General features: G+C 48.7%; 1 protein-coding gene across 3 annotated transcripts in view; it reads right to left on the bottom strand.

The window, feature by feature from the left end:
• ARMH3 (armadillo like helical domain containing 3) overlaps positions 1–25,480 on the bottom strand; it is a 179,975-nt gene that overhangs the window by 98,181 nt on the left and 56,314 nt on the right. For all 3 annotated transcript variants that reach the window (XM_077823332.1, XM_077823333.1, XM_077823334.1), the window contains exons 17-20: positions 23,661–23,726; positions 22,413–22,482; positions 21,297–21,357; positions 12,395–12,483 (exon numbers count right to left, since the gene is read on the bottom strand). In XM_077823332.1, the coding sequence (XP_077679458.1) occupies positions 12,395–12,483; positions 21,297–21,357; positions 22,413–22,482; positions 23,661–23,726 (286 nt within the window). The remainder of the gene's footprint in view (positions 1–12,394; positions 12,484–21,296; positions 21,358–22,412; positions 22,483–23,660; positions 23,727–25,480) is intronic.

Raw genomic sequence — 25,480 nt, forward strand, 5'->3', positions numbered from 1 at the left:
GAAACTGAGGCACGGAGGGGCGACATGACTTGTCCAAGTCACACAGTCAGTCAGAGACAGAGCCAGGGATGGAACCCAGGAGTCCTGTCTCCTAGCCCTGCATCCCAGGAGAAAACAGCACTTCCCTACCACCTTGACAGTGGTGTTGTGAGGATCAATACATTAAAGATCTCTTTCTAAACGGGGACAAGAAGGGAGACCCCAGAACAATACAAATCCACAACCACAGTAATTGTGATGCCTGAAGAAAGGCTTGAAGGCAGGGAAGCCACAGGGCTCTACAACTGTCTGTTGAGGTACTCGAGTTTGTTCTGAGGGTGGGGAAATTGGTCACTTTAAGTGTGCACAGAAGCTCTGCACAACAGTGATCAAACCACTCCTCGGGAGATGAGTATCGACAATAGGGTCTGAAGGGAAAGAACTGCCAGCAGCATTCTCAAGAGACAGGCTTAGGACTGGAAGCGTGACCTGGAAATCACTGCAGCGCTATTACAAACTCCTGCACCAACGTTGCCCAAGGCACTGTCTAGCCCAGCATCCAGGGACCAGGTAACCAATTACCCAGGGGTAGTGCCCATGAAGCCAGCCAGGACTCTGGGGAAGTCTCCTTTCTGTGAGCAGCCTGTCTTCAGGACACACAGCTTACACGGCTTCCACCTTCCTGGGTCTGACCTCAGAGCATTCAGCATCCTCTGCCCCTCCCTGCGCTTCCCACAGCGAGTCCGCCTAGGCGGGGTCCTGGGGAAGCCAGAGGGTCCTGCCCCCCAATTCCGCAGTCAGACGTGACTCTCAGCCAGCCAGTAAAACAGAAGGTTTATTAGACGACAGGAACATGGTCTAACACAGAGCTTGTAGGTGCAGAGAACAGGACCCCTCAGCTCGGCCCATTTTGGGGGGCAGTGAGCCAGACAACCACGTCTGCCCTTCACTCCACGTCCCCAGCCAGCCCCAAACTGACTCACCCTCCAGCCCCTCCTCCTCTGGGCTTTGTCCCTTTCCCGGATCAGGAGGGCACCTGATTCCTTTGTTCTCCAACCCTTTAGCTCTCACCTTGCAGGGGGGAAGGACCAGGCCATCCGTTGCCAGGAAACAGGGTGTCGGCCATTCTCTGTGTCCAGACTCCTGCACACACCTGCCCTCTAGGGCTCTGCAATGATCATACACCCTTATCCCACCCCCTAGATACTTAAGAACTGCCTAGGGGAAACTGAGGCACCCCCACACTATTCAGAGGAAACATTAAGAACCGTCCCACTTCGTCACAGTAACCAATTACCCAGGGGTAGTGCTGGTGCCGGCCCACTTACTGTCGATCAGCTGAGACCCTGGGGGCGAGGGGTCTGGGGAGCCCACAGACGACAGAGCGATACATTTAATGCATCAGCGGGCTCGTCCCTGGCTCTGAGTGCCCACGTGTGTGGGGAGAGGAAACCTTCTCACGGCTCCTGACAAGAGGGCAGCCCAGACATCAGCGACTGCCCTCGTCAGGTGAGGAACTAAAGCAATAAAGAGTCTGCCCACATCCCTGCTTAACGTATCTCGCACCCCTTCCCCACTCTGATAGGGTGGGGACTGATTGCCAGTTCTCCTGCCCTTTCTCTTCCCAGTGGCTCCCTCTCCCCTGCTGTGGTTTTACAGCCACAGAAAGAAGCCTGAGCCTTTTTAAAGGCTGGATGTGGTTACTCCTCTAACAGCTAGATGCTGCTTCTCCATTTTACGCGGCTGACTTCATTCAGCGCCGAATTCCATAACTACTGTCAGGTTTTAGTGCTCAGCTGGTGCCTCTCTCAGGGGTATGGACAGTCTGTATTGGCAGGCTCTCCTTCACCTGCTCCTGTTCCCCTCAGCTCCCCGGGATACCAGATATTTGCATCCAAAGAGTCACCGGGCTGAGAAACAATTGCAGCAGCTTGCCAGAGCCAGCAGTGGGCTGGTGTGAGGAGACAGCAGCAGCTCCAAGAACCAGGCTGCCTGATGTAAAACTGCCCCAGTAATTTCTTCTCTACACAACCCACGTACCTGTCCCCTGCTGCCCCACACCAAGTCCCAGCCACCCGTGGAGGTGGGGGAAGTAATGGGAGCGTTACCAGCTGGCACGGATGCCAAAGCAGTGGACTGGAGCTCGTTTGAACTGCTCTTCGATATCCCGGCAGTTAAGACAAATTGAATTTTCTAACTTTGTCCCAAGGTCAGGCGAACCCAAAACTTTTTGTAAGTCAATAAAACTGATCTCATCCATAACAAGTGCAGGCAGTACATAAGGCGGGGCCAAGCTATTTCCACCCTGGCCAACCCTCCAGAGCAGGGTGAGTTCAATGTGACAGCGCAGACTCGTTCTTGAGCCAACCAGGCCCCCTGCAAGAGCCTCCGGTGGGGGGGCAAAGTCATGGCCAGGAGCTGTAAGCAACACCTGCAATGGACTCAGACAGAAGGGACATGGGAGAAAGGAAGAGGACGCGCTGAGGGAAGAAGTGGAACTAGGCAGAAGTGCAGCCTCTAGACTGATGGTTCCCAAACTGGGGGTTTGGGTCATGGCGATCCCTACTGTGCAGAGGATGCCATTTTGTTCTTCAAAATGGCACCTCCATGCTGCCTGGGGTCCTGGCGCAAAGACTTCATTTAAATGGCATCATGCCAGCAAAGAATCTGGGAACCTCTGCACTAGAAGAACTAGTCAGACCAAGTGCCGGCAGCATGCCTATGACACACAACTCGATCTACCCTTCACCACATGCAACCCCAAGGACCCGGTGCTTGGATGAGATCAGCTCACAGAGGGAAAACAGCTGGCTGAAGCTGAACCCAAGCAAAAGAAAGGTGATGCTGGTGGGCGGAGGAAAGCTTTTTGAAGAGTTTTCAGCCATGGTACAGTCTCCTTTGGTTACAAGTACACTGTCACAGTTGGTCTGTTCACTCCATAGTTTGAACACTGCAGGGAGTCTCCTCAGCAACCCAGGCTACCACAAGTACATCAGACCTGACCTCGACTCTCCACACTGGCCTCCTATAGAATTTTTAATTACGTTCAAGGTCTCGGTCCTTATCTTCAAGCTGCTCCATGGCCTGGGACCAAGGAATCTAAAAGAGCCTGAAACTCCAGGATGAAGACCATGGCCAACAGCTACACTCTGCTGCCACAATGCAACCCTCTACAGTAAGGGTGAAGTTCATCTGTGAAGAAGACAGAACCTTCTCAGGGGCCAGGCCAAGCCTGTGACATGAACTGCCTCCAGAACTAAGGACTATCACAAACCTCACCACCTTCCACTCCAAGGTCCATGTTTCTTTGACCTGCCTTCTTTAACATAAACCCAAAGCAACACGCATATTTTAAAAAAAAAAAAAAAACACCTACCAAAACAAACCACTCCACTGCATATTCTCCCCCTGGGGAGCGGCTGAGAGAACAAACACCAGATGTGTAGTCACGTGAATGAATGCACGTCTGAAAGGCACTCAAATGCTATGGTAATGAGTGCCATATAAGAACCTAGACAGAACAGAGTAAGGGAAGAGCTCACATTATGAGACTGCTAGAATCCAGCCCCAGCTCTCCAGGCTTCTGAAGTCCACAAGAAGCTGAAGGGGCTTGGAAAGCAGCAATGCAGAGTTTGTCCAGTTTTGCAGCTAGGTATTTGAAAGTTCAAATCTTATGTAATTTACTTTTCATTCCCAGTGATGCATTTGGAGTATTACTACTGAGCACAAGGGAGCTGAACAGACTTTTTCCTCTATATCAGTCACGGGTTTAACTTCACTCAAATGCACAAGCTCTCGTTCCTCCTGCCCATCCATAGCTGCAGCAGAAAAAAGCAGGCTGAACAAGAGATCATTTACTATTTCCACTGGAAGGCTAAGTCCAAGTGGCCTCTTCTTCCCCCTTGCAACAATCTCTAAAGCTTGGAAGCATTTCCTTCCCTGCCTCTATATCCCTCAACTCCTCCTGGCACAGAAACCAGCGCAGCCACCATCATCACTGTGTCAGCTGGAATGGGACAGCTATGCTGACTGATGCTTTCTACATAACTCTCTGCTCCTCCGGAGCCAGCAAGCGGCGCTTACACCCGGTTCTGCCAGGCCTCCGGCCCTGCGTGTATTTCAGAATGAGTAAGTGGGCACTCAAAAGCCAGAGAACATTGGTCACAATAAAGTTTTATCAGCTTGAAGGGAGGTCAAATTTTAGGCCTTTAGTTCCTCTTTCCAAGCCATTTACCATTTGACCAATTGGCTCTTCAGTCATGCTCCTGCTGGAAGCTGCATGCAGTGTATCTCCCCCTAGCCTAGCTGATTCACTGAGACAGTTGTTACTCCACTCTCCTCCAGTTTTGCAGAAGGGCAAGCTTCCCAGGCTAGACAGCTGCTGCAGCCTGTGACAGCAGGATTGGAGTGGAGGAGTGTCTGGAAACAACTGGTTCAAAAACTGCCCAGCAACACGAATCAATGAACTGAATCAGTCTTGATCCACCATTGGGGTACAAGCAATGTCATCAGTGACAATTGCTATTGGTGGTCAATACCTGAGCCCCCCAGTTACCAAAGCAAAACTCCAGTAATTAATAATGCAACCTGAAATATGTACTGATCCAGTGAGATTGTGTATTACATATATTAAAAGCCGTTTTTAAAATAACTTTCACTGTTTCCTTGTCTCTGCTCAGTCAGTAGGGCTGCCATTTTAATATTTTCCACCAGCAAACTTTGCACTTCAATAGCACTTATCCAGGGAACCCAAAGCTCTTGCCAGAAGCAGGAATTATCCTCCTTTTACAGATAGGAAAACTGAGGACAAGAAAGCTTAAGTGACATGCCCAAGGTCACAGAGTAACTCAACATAAGGAATAGAAACCAAGTCTTTTTAGTAGCATAGAAAGAATCTGCTTTGCTTTTAGAATAAAAGTCCTGAAAGACAGAGTCCAGCATTGTAGAAGGTGCTGTGCATTTCACGTGTTTTCGTTTTAACAGTGGGTTCAGCAACTGTTTCAATTAAGCAAGACAAAAGTTAAGAACTTACAGCACTTCCCTTACAATAATTTAGAAACTGAGTCAATGCTTTCTAATGGCAAAGATGATTTTAATCCTACTTTGCAATCAATTGCCCTACTAAATAGCTGATTCATCATTTTTATTACATTTAAGATTTCTCATAAAATGACTTATTCTTGCAATTATGTGTAGACATTAGAATCTCTCTCATATTCCTATAAATGTGGTTTTCCTTTAAAACAAACCATAGCAACTCTGAAGAAGTTATCCATATCTTCAAGTTCTGGGGGAATTGCTCAAGCATTACTAATTTTGAGGTGGGAGGAGTTGGAAGGAATGAGGTCTTTTATATAAAGACTTAAATGAGTCACCACTCTTTCAGAATAGCTCATACGTGCAAAACAATATCAAGCAGCACATCCATAGCGACTGCCATCTCCAAAGTGCTGCACAGACATTAACTAATTAGAAAAGTGTCCAATGAAATTAACATGCACAGACCCCTCCCTCATGACCAGCTAAGTCAACGTCTTATCTTATTTTCACAGAGCTGGGAGCAGAATTTAATATTCATCACATCAGGGAACTGGATGGATCTGACCAGAATTCGTCCAGCTGCTCTGTCAACGAACCTCGATCTTGACCTTCAGTAACCCCTAGTCCTTCCCAAGTACTGATTACCAGACGTGCCAAATAGTGCTGCTGTTTTGAACCCTGGTAAAAAAGGTCTGCCAAGGAATAGGTGGATGCCATCACATTCATCATAGCTTGTGACCCAAGACAGGTTTCCAGCTGCGTCACCTACGATGCTACTTAAACTCTTGCAGAAGCAAACAAGGCTTTTCCTCAGGGAACGGAATAAGCTTCCAGAGTGACCACAGTCCAACCTTGGTTTCAAACAGAAAGCCAATAATTTACTGACTTTAAAAGGTTCATAACAGTTCTATTACACGACTACATTAAGAGAATGTGAAGACACAATAGTCAGAAAACACCAAAGCACCCTTAACTCTGCCCCCTTGTGTGCACACACGACAAAGACGTTCATTACACGAACACATTTGCTCTTTCCAATACCACACACCATACCATTTTTTCTAGGACCTACAACACACACATGTAGCACCCTCAGCTATTGTGTCCATCAAAGACAGTAACCGCCACTTATATACCAGAAACACACTACATGGTTGTGGAGCACACTGCGTATTGTGTGTAGGAGAAATAGGATGTGATCATAGAATCCTAGGACTGGAAGGGACCTCAAGAGGTCGTCTAGTCCAGTCCCCTGCACCCATGGCAGGACTAAGTATTATCTAGACCATCCCTGAGAGGTGTTTGTCTAGCCTGCTCTTAAAAATCTCCAATGATGGAGATTCCACAACCCCCCTGGGCACCCTGACAGTTAACCACCCTGTGCTTAACCACCCTGACAGTTAGGAAGTTTTGCCTAATGTCCAACCTAAACCGCCTTTGCTTCAATTTAAGCCCGTTGCTTCTTGTCCTGTTCTCAGAGGTTAAGAACAACAATTTTTCTCCCTCCTCCTTGTAACAACCTTTTATGTACTTGAAAACTGTTCTCATGTCCCCTCTCAGTCTTCTCTTCTCCAGACTAAACAAACCCAATTTTTTCAATCTTCCCTCACAGGTCATGTTTTCTAGACCTTCCATCATTTGTGTTGCTCTTCTTTGGACTCTCTCCAATGTGTCCACATCTTTCCTGACATGTGGTGCCTAGAACTGGACACAAGACTCTGGCTGAGGCCATAGCATCGCAGAATAGAGCGGAAGAATTACTTATCGTGTCTTGCTTACAACACTCCTGCTAAGACAGCCTAGAGTGACGTTCGCTTTTTTTTTTTTTTTTTTTTGCAACAGCGTTACACTGTTGATTCATATTTAGCTTGTGATCCACTATGACCCCCAATCCCTTTTCACAGTACTCCTTCCTAGGCAGTCATTTCCCATTTTGTATGGGTGCAACTGATTGTTCCTTCTTAAGTGGAGTACTTTGCATTTGTCCTTATTGAATTTCATCCTGTTTACTTCAGACCATTCCTCCAGTTTGTCCAGACCATTTTGAATTTTAATCTTAGCCTCCAAAGCACTTGCAACCCCTCCCATCTTGGTATTATCCGCCAACTTTATAAGTGTACTCTCTATGACATTATCTAAATCATTGATGAAGATATTGAACAGAACCGGATCCAGAACCAAGCCCTGTGGGACCCCACTCGTTATGCCCTTCCAGCATCACTGTGAACCACTGATAACTACTCTCTGGGAACGGTTTTCCAACCAGTTCTGCACCCACTTTATAGTAGCTCCATCTAGGTTGCATTTACCTAGTTTGTTTAGGTTGATCATGTAATTAAAGACTGTACTGGAATGATAAATACAAGGGGACAGTGTGAACGGTATCAGGAGGTGACATCAGTTCTTCTGGGCAATAGCAAGGGGTGGAACAGCAAACACAGCAAAGAGGGGATTACCACACTCGGAGGCTTGGCCCTTCCTTTTTGGGGCATAGCTGGTGTTTAATTGGCCATGGCAACAGAGAAGCTCCACAACAACTGTTTCAGTTAAATTCCTGACAAAGCAACACAAACCCTGACTCCCCCGTGCAACTTGTAACAGCAATGCACAGCTCTACAGCGTAAGCCCACGAGGGTAGGTGGTCATTAAGTATTAAAATAGATCATTATGCACACAGCCAACAGTGGGAGAAAGAGAAATCAGAAAGCTGCATGTTGCTTCAAGGGAGACCTCTGTGCTCAAACCAGAAAGCGGGGTTCAAACCCTATTGTGGAGACCGAGGGACATATCTGTGTTTTTATGAGTACCATCTGCACCTCACCGTACTTGTTTGATATGATCCTTGCAGACTGCATGGAACTAAATCCGGGGAGGTGGCTGGGGAGAAACAAACAGGAAACGAAATGATGACAGAGCTAAGACCAGAGGGAAGACCCAGGGTCCTTCCGGGAACATGGGGGGAGCTGTTAATTGGGAAGTGCCCACCTGCCTGGCTCCCACCAGGCTAGCAGGTTCAGTTTTCTGAGGCCTAGGATCAAAGGGGCACCAAACCATGAAAGACCCAGCCTAGAGAGGAGGAGGACAAGGGGGCAGCAGTGGCTGGAGATGAGTCTCTGGCAGAGAAGCTGGGAGAACACAACAGGGGCTGTCTGTCTCTCCCAGGCCAGGAGTAGGGGTCTAGGCTGAGTGGAACTTACCCAAGCCTTGCAGGGAAAAGATACAGGTTTAGTAGGACCTGGCATACAGGCCTTTTATTGTTTTATCTCTTTGGTCTGCTGGCTCTGGACCTTTGGGGGAATAAATACTTTGCTTCAAAGAAGCTGTTTTTGAGTCACTTTAATCAGTTGCTGGTCACAGGCTCCCACAGGTAAAGGGCATTCAGGTGCCCAACCCAGCAGGGCCTGTCATGTTACCACAGCCGGTAAACGGGGGTGCAAGCCCAGAGATCCAATTGAAGAGTGCTGGGACCATGTGGTTGGACGAGGGTGAAGGTGGCACAATCTGTCACCAGACGGCTGCAAGCAGGAGGGACTCACTCACAGGGACCCAATGCGCAGCTCCCCTGTCACTGTGACCCCTATGTTATCCAGTTTCTTTTGTTCAAGGTCTTGAATATAAGCTGGATACTCTGAGCAGAGGATTCTGGTGGACACAGAAGGAGTCACTCTGTTCAGGACTTGGCTGACAGTTACAAAATACAACTAGAAATATTTTTAAAAAGCAAGAAAACTGCAAGGGGGTCAGCTCCTCGGACAGCTTCACACCCACGCTTCTCATGGTAAGGCACTCGGCCTCTTCCCTCATGCTTCACCAGCCAGCCAATCGGTGTGGGCATCTGAGCCCACCTAGGTAGGGACAGATACCATGCTCCTGGCCATGGAGGATTAATACCTACGAAGCACATCCTGTGCTATGGATTTATTTCAAAATACAACTGGTTGGGGTAAAAGAATAAATCCGATTGGTCTCTGGTCCAGCCCTTAGCTGCCTTTCTCCCGCAAACTCACATGACCATGAAAAGGGAAAAGCCCCTAAGTGACAGCATGTGAGCACAAACACATGCCCAGGAGCAGGGTGTCCAACCGGGGGTCCACACACTGATTGACGGCAGCATCATACACAAGAGGGTTGGGTTGTATTTGTGGCTGTGTTTCCTTCCGCAGCATTCCTGACTCCTCTGCATCTCACTGAAAGATCTCGCCCAAAGCTCAAGTCCCCACAGGAGATTGCAGAAGTTTTCGGAGGCAGCGCTGCTGCTGGCCTCCCATGCGCAGACAACGTTTAACACCGAGGTAGCACTTCTCTCCAGTAGAGGGGACACAAGCTGTTTGCCTTATTTAGAGACCTGCCAACACTAGACTCCGGAAGAGAAGAGACGGGTCTGCACAATTCTGCTGTCATCACCTACAATTCCCCTACGCCCTACTCTCTGCTGCCTCCTCTCCGCACCACGCTCCCTTTGTCTCCCTCTCCCACTCAGTTCTATGCCTGGAGCAGCCTTCCTCCTCCGATGTGCCATGCACAACTCCCTCCCTGCCCATCAGTCGCTCCTCACAAGCCTTCCCATTTGTCCGCCACCCCATATCTCTGCCCGGGTGCTCGCTACTGCTACGCCACAGGGCTCACCGCAGAGCCCTGGCCTCAGTCAGTGCAGCTCCTACATGAGGAAGGGACTGAGGCAGGCCTCTAGGGCTCTCTGTTAGGCACCTCTCGAGCTTCAGGCTGACGTCGCTTTGGCGCTCCACAGCTCTGAAGGTTTGCAGACCTGGAGCTCCCTTCTGCAGACCCCTGGTGGGACTACAGCCATCGGCACCATGTCTGTGGTCTGGCGCAGGAAGCAGATGGGGAGCATGCCAGCTGGGGGCTCAGAAAGGGCAGAGCAGGGTGCGAAGATTTCTGTAACCCAATAGGGCATCAGCTGGCCAACAGACCAAGGGCAGAACATCCCCATCCACTCATGCCAGTGGCAGGAGCACCATGGGAAATCAAACAGCTCCCTGGTGAAGGAATATTACTTGAACCACCCAACTTGTCCCCAGGGAGAGCCGGCCTTTCGGAAATCAGCCTCCCCTAGACATCATTCAGGAAAATCACACCTGTTCCAGGTGCGGTGTCTTTTAATTCCAGGTTTCCCCGGGCTTGTGTGAATTAGTGAAGCAGCTGCTGACGAGTGGCATTTCCCTGCAGGAAAAACAACAGCACAATCCTTGCTGCATTATATTTCTTCCTAAGAGGATTTCACTGAGCATGCAGGATCTCACCAAAACCATTGAGCTCTTGAAGTGTGCAGGGTACGTCTGCACACCCACACTTGACCATTCCTGAGCATTTTACTCTTCCCTGCTTTCCTTTCAGAGCAGAAGCAGCTCTTCACACTTCTAAAGCACTTCACTTTTCCTAAGCCTTGTATCAACAGTAGCTAATTAGTGAGAGCTAACAAAACTGGCCCTGTATATAGAGGCCCGGTCTACCCCACAGTTAGGTCGAGGTAAGACAGTTTACATCAACCTAATTCTGTAAGCATCTACGCAACAACGTTGTGCTCACCAGTGTAAGTCACCCACTACACCAGCGTAACTCCGCCCACTTGACAGGTGTAGCGCTTAGGTCGCTGTAGTTGGGTCGATGCAGTGTCATGTAGACGCTGCACTGACTGTTCCCACTGTCAGCCCCGCCTGGCAGGGCTCCGGCTGTCAGTGCCCCACAGCGCCCTACACTGACAGTTGGTGAAAGAGCTCCTGGTGAGGACACGCACTGCCGACAGAAACTAGTGTGGACACACACAACTGATTTAATTACTGCAGTGGCTGTACATTAGCGTAACTTAAGTCACCTCAACTTTGTAGTGTAGACATGCCCTGAGTCCTGAGTCTCAGAGTGCAGTAGGAGAGGGACGAAATTTTTAGAAAGGAAAGTTTAGGTTTATAATGATTCCTCATAGTGAGATCATTAAACTGTGGACTAGTCTCTTAAGGGACGTTGTGGAAAGGTTATCGCTTGGCACTTGCAGAAGCAGACTCGATAAAGCCCCGATCAACGTACTGTAGGGAACAGTCCTGCCCTGGCCATGCAGAAATGAGCTAACCGGGAGGTGTGGGGTACAGCTCTGAGTTCCATCCTGCAACTACAGCACACTCACTGCCGGATACCGTTTCTATTGGCATGGGTTTCATTGCCACACAACCTGTCCTCTGGGGGCTGGGTTCTGAAGAAAGCAACTGGAAAGAACTCACTAATTAATTAAGGGCACCCACTTCGCCCCCTACAGGAATAAACCGAGAAAGGCAGGATGGGTCACATGTCACAAACGGCCAAATGAAATAACTGAAACGAAGTCCGATTGTTGGTGCATTTCCATATCCCTGCACTCAGCTGGGCACAGCGACCAAAGGAAAGTACTCGACTGCAAACTGAGAACCGCTTCAGAAACCCCCCAGCACATCTTTTCAACAGCCGTCCTCTAGTCAAGTTCCTGGCAAGAACTGCATGAATCCAGCCAAGCCATCAATCCTAGACCTGAACCACAACTCCCAGAGCAGGACACAGGGGATCAGGTCCCCTTCAATTCGCAGAAACCTCTCTTTTAACCCACAAAGGCTAGGGGAGTAATTGCACCCTCACAGCTCAGCTGCTTCTCCTGCTTGCAGGACTGGAAGAGAAGCCTGGAAATGAGCGATGGATTAGGGCTGTTAGGGTGAATACAAAGATTGCACCACCCGATAAAAGCATACAGTGCTGTGTCCACGGTAATGTTCAACGACTCCCTTTAATGGGAAACAAAAACAACCCCCTAAAAGACCTTTTCTCGCTCAGTGGGGGGAGTGGCACAAAGTGCCCCACAGTGAACAACACAAGGGCCAGAGTTTAGAAGCATCTCCGCCTTCCCGGTTATATTTGAGGTAAAGAGATTGCGCAGCTCCTCACACAAGCCTCTCTGTAGCCCACCTGCTGCAACAAACCCAGCTTCTCCTGCACCGCAGCCACCCCGCTATTCCCAGCTGTTGGAGGGAGAAATAGCCTCCAGTAAGGAATGCTGCTCCCATCAGGTGAGTGGGGCTCTGAGGACTGATATAAAAAAACATGAGGCACTAGGATACTGTGGTAATCAGGGCCATAGAAGAAGGCAGATTAGCTACTATTATAAGGATCCAAGAAGAATCCAAGACAGATACAGAGGAGGCGAAGAGGAGGAGGAGGAGGAGTTTTGAAAGGGATCTAATTACCATGCAGTGATTTTTAAAAGAAAATCGAGCAGTTTTGACAAAAGCTGTAGCTGTGGTTTAAAAAGTTCACCAAGGAAAGAGCGCTCTTAGCAAGGGAGGAGCAGCTCCTGGAGCATGTACAAAGACAGGTGAATGTAAATGGTTCGAGGTACCTGACCAGAGCTCCCGCCAGGTATAATGAAGCCTCACTCTGCATTTCTTCTGATAGCACAGCAGCTTGTGCACGATCTGAATGCACCGCCTAGAACAGAGAGAGGACAGCAAGATTATCACTCACCACCGAGACACTGCCGTGGCCATTTTAAACTCTTACACAGCAGACCTTTAGACTTCTAGGAAGGGAATAGACAGCGGATGGCAGGATGGGGAGAAAGGCAAGTTGAACCAAGCCCCTAGCTAGGAGGGCTTGACTCACTGTTTCAGGCCTGCTGCCTGAAGGGAAGCAGGGCCACCAGGACAAGACTGGAGAGAGCACCTCGCATGGCAGCATTCACGCTCCTAGTGACTGAATGTGCTACAGAAACACTTACAGAACAATACCCCAGGGCTCTCTTGGGTCACTGGTTTCTCACATTTGGACAGTCTTCCTCACGGGGAGTTTAGAAGATTCACTGCCCTGGCATGAGGAGCCTATAAGGCCCATGAAAAGGAGCTATGTGGCTCGCAGAACTGACATGCTTTGCCAGATGAGTTCAGTGAGCTTGCAACTTCCTTGAATCTGGAATCAGTTACAGATGCAACAGACCTTACCAGCTCCACACGCACGACAGCATCACACGCACACACAGGTCCTTGCAAGGTCCGCAAGCAAAAATCCTGGGGCGTCCAGGAGACAGCACTGAGTTTACAGCCCGTGCTGATTAAGCTCCAGAGGCAACGCCTGCAGACGCCAGCTCCAAAGCAGTAAATGTAGCATTTGGCAGATCTACAGCATGTCTAAGTCTTCCTACTGAACTCACAACCAGAGTGCCCAAGCACCTCCAGACTTTTTAGGAACAAGTCCATCTGTGGAGCTTGCAGCTTCCTGGGCAAAGTCTGCAGGATCTCGAGAGAAAACAGTTGCATACCTGTTTGGAAACTGTTGTTCTTCAAGATGCTTTGCACATGTCCATGCCACTTCAGGTGCACGTGCACCAAAGCCGGAGAACTTTCCTCCACAGTGGTACCTGTCAGGGCGGTGCATGCACCCTCCACACACATGCTGCTAGCCAAGGGCATAAAGGGGCAGAATCACACGAGAAGCCAGAGTTTGCTGCCACTCTGAGGCAGGGTGGAATGAGGGTGGGTTGTGGAATGGACACAGAATCATAGGGTTAGAAGGGGCCGCAAGGGTGATCTCCTCTAACCCCCAGCCCAAATTCAGGATTTGAGCAGCACAAAATACATGTGCAGTGCATTGCAAAGCACGACAGTACCAAACAGGTATGTAACTATTTTTATCTCAGTGTCTGCACATGACACAAGCAATTCCAGATGGAGGAAGGTACTGGAGTCCACCTAAACAAGGATTCCAACACCCCTCTCCCAAATCTAGCATCATCTCGTCAGGCCTGGGGGAGAGCATAATGAGGAGTGAATGTATGACCCAGATGCAGCCCTGCAATAGTCATTGATGGGTCGTGACCCAAGAAAGCAGCTGATGCTGCATGAGCTCTTGTAGAGTGTGCTAAAACTCTTTGAGGTAGAAAAACTTTAGCAATATCATAGCACAGATGAATGCAAGAGGAGACCCAGGAAAAAATCCTCTGAAGTGACAGGTTTTCCTTTCATCTCGTCAGCACAGGAGACTGATGGATGAGGAAATGCCCTGAAGTTCATGCATAGGTCCAATATTGCCTGAAACCAACTTCAAACCAGCCAGTCATCCAGATATGGGTGCCACCACTGTCATGCGCTTTGTGAAGACTCAAGGGGCTAATGGCAAGTCAAAGTGGGGAGGACCATAAACCAATAATGAAAATCTGCTACAAGAATCTGCTGGAAGGGTCCTCAAAAGGTCACCAAGTCCAGCCCCCTGCACTGAGGCAGGACCAAGTGTACCTAGACCATGCCTTGCAGGTGTTTGTCCAACCTGTTCTTAAAAACCTCCAAAGAGGGGGATTCCACAACCTGCCTTAAGAACATAAGAACAGCCCACTGGGTCAGACAAGGGTCCACCTAGCCCAGTGTCCTGTCTTCTGACAGTGGCCAGTGCCAGGTGCCCCAGAGGGAATGAACAGAACCGAGAATCATCGAGTGATCCATCCCCTGTCACCCATTCCCAGCTTTTGGCAAAACCTTGGAAGTCTATTCCAGAGCTTAAATTACCCTTTGTGACAAAGTTCCTCCTCTGCCTTGGTGGGGCCTGCGCTTATTGGCAGATTTGCGCGCCTCAGAGATTCACGGCAGCCCTCAGCTTGGCCGCTTTTGCTAGTGGCTCAAACCTGCCGTCCACTCAGCTACCCTCATCGCTCGCCAGCATGGGGAAAAGGTTGGCTCACCTAGTGGGTCGTGGGACAGGCCAGGGACCTTCCCCGCTGGTGGGACCCCCAGTCCAGGTCAACTCCTCTGGTATCCAATAGGGAGTTGGGGGGATGTGGGGAACCTGGGCCCGCCCTCTACTCCGGGTTCCAGCCCAGGGCCCTGTGGATCACAGCTGACTACAGTGTTTCTTGTAATAGCCGTGTGACAGCTACAACTCCCTGGGCTACTTCCCCATGGCTTCCTCCCAACCCCTTCTGTATCTTCACCACAGGACCTCCCTCCTGATGTCTGATAATGCTTGTACTTCTCAGTCCTCCAGCAGTATGCCTTCTCACTCTCAGCTTCTTGCGACTCTTGCTCCCAGCTCCTCGCACGCACCTTACTAACTGAAGTGAGGTCCTTTTTAAAACCAGGTGCCCTGATTAGCCTGCCTGTCCTAACTGATTCTGGTAGCTTCTTAATTGGCTCCAGGTGTCCTAATTAGCCCACCTTAATTGATTCCAGCAACTTCCTGATTGTTCTGGAACAGCCCATTATCTTACTCAGTGAAAAGGGACCTGCTTAATCTGGGGCTAATATATCTACCTTCTATCACTCTCCTGTAGCCATCTGGCCTGACCCTGTCACACCTTATAGACCATTTTTTCCTAATACCCAACCTAAATCTCCCTTGCTGCAAATTAAGCTCATTACTTCTTGGCCTACGTTCAGAGGACTTGGAGAACAGGTGATCACTGTCCTCTTTATAGCAGCTATTAACATATTCAAAGACTGTTCTCAGGTCCCCCCTCAGACTTCATTTCTCAAGATTAAACACCCAGTTTTTTTAACCGTTCATCACAGGCCAGGTTTTCTAAATATTTTATCCTCTTTGTTGCTCTCTTTTGGACTCTCTCCAATTTATCCACATTTTTCCTAATGTGTGGAGCCCAGAACTGGACACAGGATCCCAACGGAAGCCTCACCAGTGCTGAGTAGAGCAGTTCTCATTAGCTCCCATTTTTCACATGATACTCCTGTTAATAGGCCCTAGAATGATATTATAGCATTTTTGCAACTGCATCACATGGTTGACTCATACTCGATTTGTGATCCACTGTAACCTCTGATTCTTTACAGGAGTGCTACCACCTAGCCCGTTGTTCCCTATTTTATAGTTGTGCATTTGATTTTTCCTTCCTAAGTGGAGTACTTTGTACTTGTCTTTATTGAATTTCATCTTGTTGATTTCAGACCAATTCTCTGATTTGTCAAGGTTGTTTTGAATTCTAATCCTGTCCTCCAAAGTGCTTGCAATTCCTCCCAGTTTGGTGTCATCGCAAATTTTAGAAGCATACTCTCCACTCAATTATCCAAGTCACTAATGAAAAGTACCAGAGCCATGAATGACCCCTACGGGACCCCACTAAATATGCCCTCCCAGAAGTGAACACTGGATAACCACTCTTTGGGTATACTCTGTCAACCTACTGTATAGTCATTTCATTTCGACGACACTTTCCCAGTTTGCTGACGAGAATGTCATGTGGGACTGTGCCAAAAACCTTATTAAAATCAAGAAATACCACGTCTACTGCTTCCCTCCTATCCACTTGACCAGTAACACTGTCAGAGGAGGAAATGAGGTTGGTTTCACATGCCTTCTTATTGACAAATCCGCATTACCTATTTTTTATAATCCTATTGTCCTGTAGGTGCTTACAAATTGATTGTTTAATAATTTGTTCCAGTATTTTTCCAGGTATCAAAACGAGGTTGACTGATTTATAATCCCCTGGGCCCTCTTTTTCCCCTTTTTAAAAGATAGCTACTATGTTTGCCCTTCTCCAGGCCTCTGGGACCTCACCTGTCCTCCATTAGAATTGCTAATGATTCTGAGATTGTTTCTGAGATCTGTGGGCAGAACTTTCTCTTAGGGTCTGGAGCATAAATGCCCAAAGATTTTAGGGTTGCCCCAGAATCTTTAAGAGTGCAAAGTTTCATCTGTTTTCTCCTGAGAACAGATTCAGGCCCTCAAATGGCAAGTCCTCAATTGTTGGCTGGACTTCTGTTGGTATGCTCAATAACTGCAGCCAAAAAGCATGATGCCCAGTGATTGCCGGTGTCAACACTCAAGCTGCCAAATCTGCCTTGTCCTATGCAGCCTGTAAAGATGGTCTTGCCGCCAGGTGGCTTTCATTTAGTGCAGCTCTACACTCCTCTTTAGGAACATCTGGCAGCTTGTCTGTAAATTGGAACACTGAGTCCCAGCTGGAAAAACCCTAATGGGCTAAGAGGGCCTGCCGGATGGTTTGCAATCCTAAACTGCAGTCCTGAAGACAAATAAACCATTCTCCCAAATAAGTCCAGCTCTTTTGCATTTTTGTCCTTGGGAGCAGATTTAGAATGCCCTGGCCTTGGTTTCTCATTCACAGCTGCCACAACCAAAGGTCTGGATGTCAATAAAAACACTCATGCCCCTGAGATGGAACTTAGTGCCTCTCCTTTGTTCTTTTGGCAGTGGGTGTCAGAGAAGAGGGATTTCAGAGTAGCAGCCGTGTTAGTCTGTATTCGCAAAAAGAACAGGAGGACTTGTGGCACCTTAGAGACTAACAAATTTATTTGAGCATAAGCTTTCGTGGTGATCCGATAAAGTGAGCTGTAGTTCACGAAAGCTTATTCTCAAATAAATTTGTTAGTCTCTAAGGTGCCACAAGTCCTCCTTTTCTCTTTTAGAGAAGAGGGAGTTTGCCAGAGAATTTTGGTGGGATCTAATAGGCAGAATATCCACCAACCTGTGTGGATTATCCTGGACCAATTCACTCTGAATACCCGGGGAGGTGGCTATCCTTTCCAGAAGTTGCTGGTACATTTTATAATTGTCCGGACCTGGGAAAGGCTATTCCAGAACAGCAGTGTCATGTGGTGATGACGAGGAAGTGTTGAGCAGAGGCACTAAAGTGTCTGTCTGCGCCACTGTTTGCTGAACAGCCATAGCAGGAGGGTCAGAACCCAGAGGAATAAGATCCCCCAGTTGCTGGCTACTGGGTGTCAGTACCGAGACGGTACCAGATGGAGAACAGCACCTTGATGGGGATCTAGTAGAGCAACGTCTAGGAGAAGACCTTGAGTCTGGAGGAACTCCTCATGGATTCCAGAAAGGCCACTGCTGTATATGACACGGTACCAGGGATGAACCTCATGGCATCCTACCTCTGCACTTGCTCCTGTCAGAGCCACGATATTTGGGCCTTGACCTGCATGAAGAGGAACAAGGAGACGCACAAGACCTCCTGTAATGAGAGCTCAATATGCAAGACTTTGAGGAAGAGTCAGCATTCAAATGCCAAGGCAGCACAGTACCAGATGGAGTAGCTGGAGACCAACACCTGGACCATCAAGCAGCAGACAGTGCCGAAGGAAGCATATGAGCCTTTCCTGCTGAAGGGACCATGGGCTTGATCTGCTGCACAACAGAGCTCCCAGATCCTGATAGTGTTGATAAAGGCTCAGTTCCAGATGGTGCTGAATGTGTAGGTGCCGAAGATCCCAGTACTGGGGCTTGCATGGCAGGAATAGTTGGTACCTGGACTTCGTCCTGCATCAGTGGCATCTGGCATGGACAGGCACCAAAGGTCCCAGGCTGCTGCTTAAACCTCAGGGATCATTGGCACCCATATACCAGGGTGCATCACAGAGGAAGTTGATGCCATTGAAGGGCCCAACAACGGAGTTGGCATAATGGAAGAATGGCCACAATCAATACTCTATACTGCTAGAATGTGGTTCCAGGGAGAACCTTAGCAGGAGCTGATTTAGCTCTAGCCTCAGTACCAGTCTTCTGGTGAAAGTCTGTAGGGGACCTAACCCTCAAAGAAGAGGCTCCTTCTGGCTAGAAGAGGCCAAAAGTGCTGGACGACTTCTGTTTTTTATGCTGTACTGGCGAAGAAGAATGGTGTCTTTGGCTCCCTTCAATGCAAGGAAACCCCCAAGTCTGGCAGTGCGCTCTGAGACAGAGTCGAGTCCAATTTCCTGCATACCATGCGGTGGGGTTCCCAATGGGGGCACAGAGCTGCTTCCATCAGAAGGTCTCCATGTCAAACTTCCTCAACTTTAGTCTTGGTCTTACCCCCACAGAGATAGGGCACTGATGCCTCACGTGTCCTTCTCCCAAACATTTTAAGCGGTGGGAGTGAGGCTCGCTGACTGGCCAGGTTTGTTAGCACCAGAACAGCGCTTAAATCCATGGGATACAGGCATGTCCCCGTACAGAGCCAAAAGCTCGAAGGAAAGAAGGATAAAAACAAAGATTCTTTACGAAACGAGTATTACCTGTCTAAACTACAGCTACACTGCCAACTAAACTACCCGCTCGCCGTAAAGATCTCTCAGGCTGTTTGCTAAAGGGACAATGGGGAAGAATGTGAGAAGATCACACAGGAGTTGACTATATACCACAGGCAGCGAGAAGGAACTGAGGGGGTCAGGGCAGCCCTGCCCCCTTGAACCCTTGGCTGGCAGCACAAGCGTGCAGAAGGCGCATGCGGTGCCCCACAGGTCCTGGTAGAGGACAAAGTTCTCCAGTTTCGGTTTCCGGGCGCGCAGACAGCGAAAGTGGAAGGGATGCGTGCAGACACTCAGAGGAGAAGTTAGTGAATAGAAACCCCTGGTGTTTGAAGAGGAGCTCTTGGCTCCCAGAGCGTGCAAGCCCCGCCCAGCTAGTCTCTATAGAGCTTTCCAGTTTCCTGGACCCAAGCCAATGGGCTAAAGGAATTTACACATTCAGACTACGGCTGCAGCATTCGTAATCTCCTTCAATCAGATACCTACTTAATGAGCTTAAAAACTACAACAGGGATGTCTGCGATCCTTCCAAGTGTCCTATACCAGACTAATTGTCTATGGATCTTAAGAACTCTTATGCTATGCCTCCAGACTTCACAATGTCCTAGACCCACAGCTCTTTGGATTGAGCAGTTTCCAAACCCTGCAGGCTTTATAAACTCCACAGAGACTTTGCAGAGCTCCCAGAAGTTCAAATATTCATAGTGACTAACTCCAGAATTAACTACCCAATATCTGGAGAATTGTTCCGGGCACCAGATCTCATTAAGGACAAAATTTTAAAAATAAAAATTTGAACTTGCTAGACCAGGTTGATTTTAGCTTTCCAAATAATTTCAGTGAGGAAAAATCCTGTTGTTCAAACTCTTATATCTTAAAGACACCTTGTCTGATTAATAGCAACATGTCCTGGAAAGGTCTCTTGTACCAAGAGAAAAAAAAACAAACACACACACACACACATACCAGAAATTAAGCAGAAAGGAGCTCTTTCTGAAAAAGTTTTATAACTGGAGAGGGAGGCTGCTCAAAATTGGGCTTAAACTAAAAATTGGCTACAAGTGTCAGACCCACGGTCCATACACATTTCATCAGCCGCTGTTAGATGATCCCCTGCAGTACCAAGGTGCAGTAGGAAGGACTGAAATTCCTAGTTAGCGTGTGATTAGATTACACCCTAAACATTAGCTGAACATGGCATTTGCTACGTATTTAACATTGGACTCTATTTACAAAGGGAAAAGGAACCAAACAGAAGCAGCGAGCCAGGCTCGGCGTGTCCTCTGGGACACTGTTGCTAGCACCCATGCGAGCAGCACAGGGCGATGTACCACGTCTGTGCACGGTGCCATTCCATCCAAGTCTGTCTGTTGGGCCCGGGTCGGTCTTGGGGTACAGCTAGGCAGGCAGTGCCAAGGGGAAGCCTGGTAAAAGCTAAATCATTTCTCTTATTCCTCCGAAATCAACAGCAGCTGATGGTCAGTGTTCCGGGGAACACCTTGGGACTGGAAGCTACAGGCTACAAACAGCAAGGCCCTTTCAGTGGTGGACCCGAAAGAGACAAGGAGCACAGGGAGGATGGATAACAGTACCTAATCCCGTCCCAGGCCAAACCTCCAGTGCCCCTGGGGCCAGGCCTACCTATTCCCAGAGGGCACTGCATTAGGGATTATGACCTGCGTCAGCTGCATTTTAGAGGCTGGCAGAGCATGTGCTGCAGATTTATAACACACATCCCTGATTATGGACCCACAGTCACCCCCTAGGTCAAAGCAATCTAAATGATTCTTAAGAATATTAATGTTCCTGCCCCATAACAGCCCCACACTGTCACCGGCTAAATGTACTTGCCAGCTGATTTGGCACTATGTGTGCATTCAGAACACACGTTGTTTGCAATTGACTCCCAGTCGCCGGACTGGCTTCACATCCCTGTTTTATCTGTCCTTGGTGTTTCAAAATCGGCTTTTTGTCTCCAGCTCAGGATTTGGCTTTGGTGGCTGGCGCAATGTTTTGTGACAATTCTCCCCACTGTGCAGCTCTTTGTAGTTGATCAGGCAGATTAGGAAAGCGGTCTGATGGGTGAAATTCATTTCTTTGACAATTTCTTGGCACACTGAACATCTCAACAATATATGCTCAGACCTAGGAGCTTCTGGAATGCCCACCTGCCCGAAAAATGTTATTTTGGCCTGAAGTGCATTATGTGATTTCCCCGCCCCCATTCCAGAGGATAAATTCACAGTCAGCCAGCCCTCGGTCACTTACACATAAAGATCCATAGGAAACTCTTTCATCATGTGTGTTACGATGAACTCCACCATCAGATCTGGGAGACCGGGGAGGAAAACGACAAATTAAATGTAAAACTAGCTGCAGTAACACCTGGCAGACAACAATAAGCACATCCAACTACCCCCACCCCCATGTCACAACAATCCTGGTTAGAAGCAAGAGAGATAATTTACTAAATAGTCTGAATTAGGCACCTCTTCTGAAAGCCCAGGGTGAAGCTACTGAGAGTAGCCTAGCATTTTAATGGGAAGCACTCTGAGACATGCTTCCTCCATGCACTTTTCCCTGCACTGTTGTTTAAATAAAAAACACATCACTAATTTTGATGCATAGAATTGCACTCGTATTTCAAACCTTAGCACCAATGGAAAATTCTGGTAGGAAGTATGTTTTAGAACGCAGTTGTCACCAGAGGCCAGATATGTTTTACAGCTTTGTTTTCCAAGACGATAACGTAGAGGACATTCATATATCTACACAATCAGCTCTGAAGCAAAGTAGATCCAGTCTTGCCTCAAGAATGACTAAACTCTTCTACATACTACTCAGTTTTAATCTTGGTCAGTTTCACAAGGGGTACATTTGCTAGAACATCAAGAGAGGCAGGCAAAACAGCCTTCCAGCGAGTCACATTCAGCCCAGTTTGTCTGTTCCAGGCAGGCAAGGTGCCCAACAGTGACTTCCACCACCAGACATCTGTTTCTTTCCAGTCAGCTTTTTCTCAGCTCAGTCACCCAGAGACTGCTCATTCCCAGCCATCACCTTCCCCACCTAAACGTTTGGATGGATTAGCCAATGAACATTCCATTATTGACATTCGTTCAGCAATGGACGCGAGGTGTCTGATGCCTTTCGGAAAACCTGATGGTGAATGTGGCTTTCCACAGATCTAAAAGATGCAGCATGTTACATGGCACCGATCCTCCTACCTAATCTCACTAGAGGAGAGTGAGGGGGTGGGATGAAATGCACCCTGCTGAGAACTGAAATTCCTTGCACAGGTAATAGGTAGCCAGGAAACTCCCCCAAACTAAGCTGATTTCCTCCTCGTCACAGGAGATGGGAAGATCCCACCCTAGCAATACTCACCTAGGACTGCACACACCAGTGGGCGGCAGGGCAGGTTCTTGTCTGCGGCTTTCTTCCTGTGTCTCATTGGCTTCAAACACACAAAGAAGAAAGGAAGTCAGCAGATGCCTGCATGGTACCCAGCACATTATCACCTGCTTTCCATACAAATAAAATCACTACCACAGGCTCTCCTGTAGTTTTAGGCTCTTCCATTTCTGCCACCTCGGTTCTATGGCCACCGCAGTCCAGGGCACAGAGGGTTACCAGGGAGACAGCAGCTGGAGCTTTGGTTACTTTGATTCTGAGCTGTGTAACTGGAGGGCGCTGTCGCACCAGGGTGCAGCGCTCTCCCTTGTGTTCCCCTGACCCAGAAGTTTGTTTTTTGCTCTCACAGTGACTGGAGTGCTACATGGCTACTCTAACAGCTTAGAAAGATGATTCCCATTCCATGCTTGCTGCTGAGAAAGAGGGGCTGACAGCCTGGGGCTACGCTTGCTTTAAAAATAAAGAGCTTGAGTCTGTCCTGGCGTGGTCACACCGCCATCTCCCAGGCCACTGGCCACCAATGGGGAAAAACTTTGCTGGAGAGCAATTCCAGTGGTGGAATGACCAGCTTGCGGGTCGGAGGTTTGGAGCCTGCAGCCAAGTCCCACTGAGGGAGCATGCACAAATTCACAACATCCTCTTGAAGCTGGGCTCCTGTCAACCCTTGGATGCAAATGAAAGGGCCTTCCTGCAGCAGAACCCCTGGGTCAAGACAGTGCTAAAAACACCCCATCCCCTACTTGAGGGGCAAATCACCCATCTGAAAAAGGGAGTGAACTGAGCTCAAAGGGGTTAGGGTCCACTACAACATGCACATTTACGTATCACATGGGGCCTAACGTTTGCTGAATCTTAAGGCAGACTGCTCCCAAACTGCACTAACTCCTCCAGTCCCCACAGACCTCCCATTACACATCGTCTCCCCGGCTACGCTGGCCAGATGCATCTCAAAAGCCAGCCCTCACCCAGCCCCTTGAGCGAGCCAGTAAGGAGCCAGGCTGCTCACTCCCCAGCTTAGCTCATTCCCTTGACGAGGAGTCTCGAGCCTCTCCTGCCATGGCAGCGTTTCTTCCCCACACCTGCACCAGCAGGGATCACTGGGTTCTCACGTGCACTGGCCCCAGGCAGGGCGTCTGTGACACAACACACAACCAGCTGAGGACCCAACCTTGGCTTCAGCCGCCCCAAGGAGAAAGGAAGGAACCTGCGGGGAAGACTCACCATTCTGTGCAGGTTTACTCGAAAATTCACGTTGTCATCATGCAAAAAAGCATTTGCGTACTGATCCTATTGAAGAGAACAAAGCCTGAGCTGAGAAACATCTACTGCATCAACCCCCCAGTAGCAACCCCCCTACCCCAGGGCAAAACTCACAGCTGCAGGCAACTCAAGGTTAGAAAGCTGCCATCAGCAGGAAGAGGCGCTTGCCTGAGTCTTCTCTTTCCTGTTCCCAATTTGTGCCTCTAGTCAGACAACCCAAGCGACTCCACTTGCACAAACACCTGCACCAGTGTCATTTATTTCCCAGGCCTTTCTTTGCTCACCCACGTCGCAGATTCCACGTACAACAGCGCCAAGAACATTTTAATGTGGGCTGTAAAATGCACAAGGAGGTTCTCCTGCCTGCCTCTCATTCCTCGTCCCCGTGACAGAGCGAAGAGGAAGGGTTACAGTGGCAGCTTGATGGACCCATCACAGCAGAAGTTATGGCAGGACAGGCTGCTAGTAGGTGGCTCAGCAGCTCCAATCCTCAGGGAAATCTCATTCCAAAATCCACACTAAACCAAACGGCGTTCCATATAATACCCTGCCAAGTGTGGTAATAAATATCCCCTCCATTTAATACCAGGATCAAACATGCCTTTGCTAGACACAGGGGATATTTCTCTTCTCCCTTTGTCTACATGCCTTTCTGATGAGAGCAGGTGCTAAGAATAGCTCATTCCTAACATTTGTAATGAAATCAGAGTTAACTAGCTCTTCTGCAGCACCTTGAACAAATACTTCATGAACCATGACTTTAAAAGCAGAGCACTCGGTGCAATTCTGCTGACTTTGCCACTCTGAAGCAGCAACATGCAGACCTCAGTGGTTCAGGAGCCAAATTAGCAATCAATATTATGCAAAAGAGCCACAGGAGTGGGAATTCATCGTTTCATTTACTAGAGCGCTATTCGAACATAAGAACGGCCAGACTGGGTCAGACCAATGGTCCATCTAGCCCAGTATCCTGGCTACTGACAGTGGCCAGTGCCAGGTGCCCCAGAGGGAATGAACGAGTAATCTTCAAGTGATCCACCATGGTACTATATATTCCTATTTAAACAGTGTGACAGAGAAATATTTAGTTTATATAGATTATTCTTATCAGCTACAATTGGTTAATAACACAGGAAAAGCCAACCGGGTTCATAATTAAATTGCACAGTGTTTTCATAGCATCTGCTGCAAAGAGCCACAGCAGACACATTACAGAGCCACTCGCGAGCCTCAGTCTGAGTATCACTGCTCTAAATGGAAGGTTTTTACTTGTGGGCAACCAAAACCCTTTTCCAGTCGGGACCTGACCCTCTGGCTCCCCACCTGAGCAGTCTGCCCAGCAGGGTGACAACACCCACCTCCTTCAAGGCAGGAGAGGGACAACGTGGGCCCCGTCTGTGGAAGCCATGGCCACTCCCTCCAATGCTAGCCCCTGCTCCCTGTCAGGACTTGGGATGGCTGAAGAACAGCACCGTCTGCTTAGCATGAACAATGCGGAGTCAGGTGTCGTCAGTGCCTGGAACATCTCAAGGTGTCCCCTAGTGACCTAACACGCAGGCCAAATGAGAGCGGAGCAGGTCTGAGTTCAGCATGCTCCCCATGTGTGACACAAGAAGCCGACACTCCCTGAAATGAGGCAACACTCCACTAGTTTACGCTCAGTGCTAACAGCAGTAGTGCTGGACTTCACAGCAAAGGATTAAACCATCTCTAGCAGGGTTTCCATCTCCCTACCCTCTGCAGTTCTCCAGTGCCCACGTGACAGGACGCAAGGGGAAGGG

This window comes from Eretmochelys imbricata, chromosome 7, assembly GCF_965152235.1.
Source record: "Eretmochelys imbricata isolate rEreImb1 chromosome 7, rEreImb1.hap1, whole genome shotgun sequence".
NCBI classification, from domain to species: Eukaryota; Metazoa; Chordata; order Testudines; family Cheloniidae; genus Eretmochelys; species Eretmochelys imbricata.